Below are 3,172 nucleotides of genomic sequence, written 5' to 3'. Positions count from 1 at the left end.
ATGAAAAGATCCATGACAGAAGGGCCCCTCCACTGGGGATATAGAGCTGCGTTTACACAGGCAGCCACATTCTGACATTTTTCCAAATGATTGGCAAAAGTACTGATCTGATTGGACAAAAGACCAATTACAAAAAAAAGATCCGAATTGGACTGCCTGTGTAAATGTAGTCTAGCTGGCCTTTAATTCACCCGCTGCATACAAGGAAGACCACCTGAGAAAGGAAAATTGGAGAGTGGTTAGCGGTATTACTAGAGGAGGAAGGACGGGGAACATTATGTTTCTGTCTATTTATATATTTTATTTTGGTAGAACTTTAGAATTTGTCTGAAGAAATATGAAATACATCAAATGCAACATCATGAAGTTAGTGAGGTATCTAGTGCAGCTGAGGATGTACTGGTGAGTTTTGGCTGCCCAGAAACAAAGCTAGAGACTATAGACGGACTGTGTGTGTGTGTGTGTGTGTGTGTGTGTGCGTGTGTGTGCTCTACCTGTCCACCTCCGTTGAGCTTGTTGGTGAGTTTGACCTTGCTGAAGGAGACAGGTGCCTTCATCCAGTGGGCCCCGAAGTTGGGTGAGTCGGGATGGATGTACACACAACCATTACCGACAGGCTCCGGTTTACCGGCTGTAACCCACTCCCCGTTAACGTACTTCCAGCGGTGGCTGTCAGCTGGCTGGAAGTCCAGCAGGAAGGAGTACATGGCGTTGGGGTCCAGACCCGATACACTCACTTTCAGCACCGGAAACATCCGCCTGGAACACCACAGTCGGAACGCACAAATTAATACACATACACAGGCACGCAGTATGCACACACACACACACACACACACACACACACACACACACACACACACACACACACACACACACACACACACACACACACACACACACACACACACACACACACACACCAACTCTAAACTTGCTGTTTCAGACTTTTTTGCCTTTTTTCTGACTCTTTTTACTTATATTAAATTATTTTTTTGTTTTCCCCAAATAAAAACGTTCTGAAGTGGCCAACGTGTAAATGGACAGACACCCACCAGGTGAGCTGACCTGCCACTACAGCGCGCGCTGGACCGGTCAAGCCGCCCCTCAGAGCATAGGAGGGTCGGCACAAAAGTGGCCATGCGCCAGAAAAATCTATGAAACCGTCGGATACACTACGGGCAATACTAAGTATAGAACGCAGATTTTTTATAACTAACATATTTTCTTAATTTAAGAATGTGGCGATAAATATAGCCAGTAATAACCAGCTTGTCGAGGTTTGCAGTCGGATTTTTGGAACAAAGTCTTCCAAACGAATGTTTTGTAGACGAATCAAATAGACTATTAACATATCAAATGTTAATTAATGACATGAAAGACACGAGACTATACAATTAAACAGAATCAATTTGAATAACTCTCTCTGAAAAAAAATGCTGCCCATTCCTAAATTATCTAATATTATTCAATAGCACTTGGTCTTAAATTACAGATAGGCCTATGTAATTAATAGTTTTCGCTTGGATCTAATTCTTATGAAATCGTAATGATTATATAGGAATAAAGCAATAGCTAGGCCTATATACATTTCACACAAAGCTGAAGTTGAAAAAAGGGCTGAATTAAAAGATTCGATCAAGATGCGTTTTGGAAGAAGTGCGTAATTGAAAATGGAATTATCAATTGAAATCGAATGGTCTCTTAATTGGGTAATTGATTCAAAGCCATCTAATTTAACATACGTGTTAGAATTTTTAGAATGATATCTGTGACAGAGAAATATAGGTTTTAATATAGGTTTCAATTCTGCTGCATGTGTTCATAAAATGAATTTAGCAATGGGTGGAAAGATATCATGGGTGATCAAATGACCAAACTCCTGAAACTTGCATTTGGTATTGTCTGTATGTTTGTCTGCGAATCTCCTCTCCTCAATAAATGTCCTCTTGCGGTTGAGGATCAATAAAATATTTTTGACTATTCAAAAATGCTCGTCTGTCTTACTATCCGGGGCTCCGGAGTGGCGCAGCGGTCTAAGGCGCTGCATTTCAGTGTTAGAGGCTTCACCCTAGTTCGAATCGACGCACAATTGGCCAAGCGTCGTCCGGGTTTGGTGTAGGTCGTCATTGTAAATAAGAATTTGTTCTTAACTGACTTGCCTAGTTAAATAAAGGTACAAAATATATAATTAGCTCGAGCTCACCTGCCGCTTTTGGTGACTATCATCTCATTGGTGACTTCCTTAAACTTCCGCCACAGTTCCGCTTCCTCGAGCGTCACCTTCAGCTGCTTCTCGGTGGGGTCCCCCTTCTCTCGCCCCGCTTGCAACTCGCTCTCCACCACGCTTAGCAGTCGCGAGATACAGCACTGGCTGGCAGGACCAGGACCTTCAGCTAAACCCTCAACCTTCATTTGGGGACCTCAACGAGGTTAAAGGCTACCTCTCAAATAAGACAGATGTTTTCTCTAAGGAAAGTTTAAAATGAGGTAAAACAAATATCTTACTCACAAATTTCTCACTCAGCAGGTGATGTGGAAAAAAACTCGTTAGAATCGGTTAAATTTAAATAAAACAAATGAATTCCCATGTGGGGGTTTTAGCCATGAGGATTAGAAACTGCAGTTGAAAATCAATGCGACACTGGTGCCGAGCACAAGACAGGTTCGGCCGGACGGTCATGTGATCAACTGTCACTAATTTACCATTTATAGAGCGTCATTTGTCAGACGGAGAGAGGAAGAGCGAGAGAGGAAGAGGGAGTGAGAGAGAGGAAGAGGGAGGGAGAGAGAGTTTGAGAGAGTTTTTTGACGAGCTAGCCTAGACCTTAAAGGGTCAATCTGCAGTCCTACATCTAATTGTGGACTTATAAATGAATGTTACATACCCCATTGATTCTTGAAGAACATAACGTGTAAATGCCTCATAATCTTAGTTCAACTGTAAAACCTCAACATAACCCAAACTTTAAGCTTGTAAACATTGTAAATGTAAACAAACACTGTAGCCTATAACCTCAAAACATGCTTAAAACTACAATTTGGATATATTGGATGATCAGTCCTTGCATCCATAGCTTCGTCTATGAATTTGAGAGTGGTTACATTTCCCAGGCACATCCCTCAGCTTTTTACCAAAACAGAGGCAGGATGTGGCTTTGTTATTGTTTCA

The 3,172-nt window shown here is 41.9% G+C and overlaps 1 protein-coding gene across 1 annotated transcript in view; it reads right to left on the bottom strand.

Moving 5' to 3' along the window:
* Positions 1-2,461, bottom strand: part of LOC106575762 (T-box transcription factor TBX19) — a 4,776-nt gene extending 2,315 nt beyond the window's left edge. Inside the window, exons 1-2 of the mRNA XM_045696716.2 lie at positions 2,207-2,461; positions 495-759 (exon numbers count right to left, since the gene is read on the bottom strand). Coding sequence (XP_045552672.2) covers positions 495-759; positions 2,207-2,415 — 474 coding nt within the window. The 5' untranslated portion in view covers positions 2,416-2,461. The remainder of the gene's footprint in view (positions 1-494; positions 760-2,206) is intronic.
* Positions 2,462-3,172: the final 711 nt, after the last annotated feature.

Source organism: Salmo salar, chromosome 16 (assembly GCF_965601325.2).
Source record: "Salmo salar chromosome 16, fSalSal1, whole genome shotgun sequence".
Classification (NCBI taxonomy): domain Eukaryota; kingdom Metazoa; phylum Chordata; class Actinopteri; order Salmoniformes; family Salmonidae; genus Salmo; species Salmo salar.
Note: the sequence above shows the minus strand (reverse complement) of the source record. Positions and strands in the feature narration are given on the sequence as shown.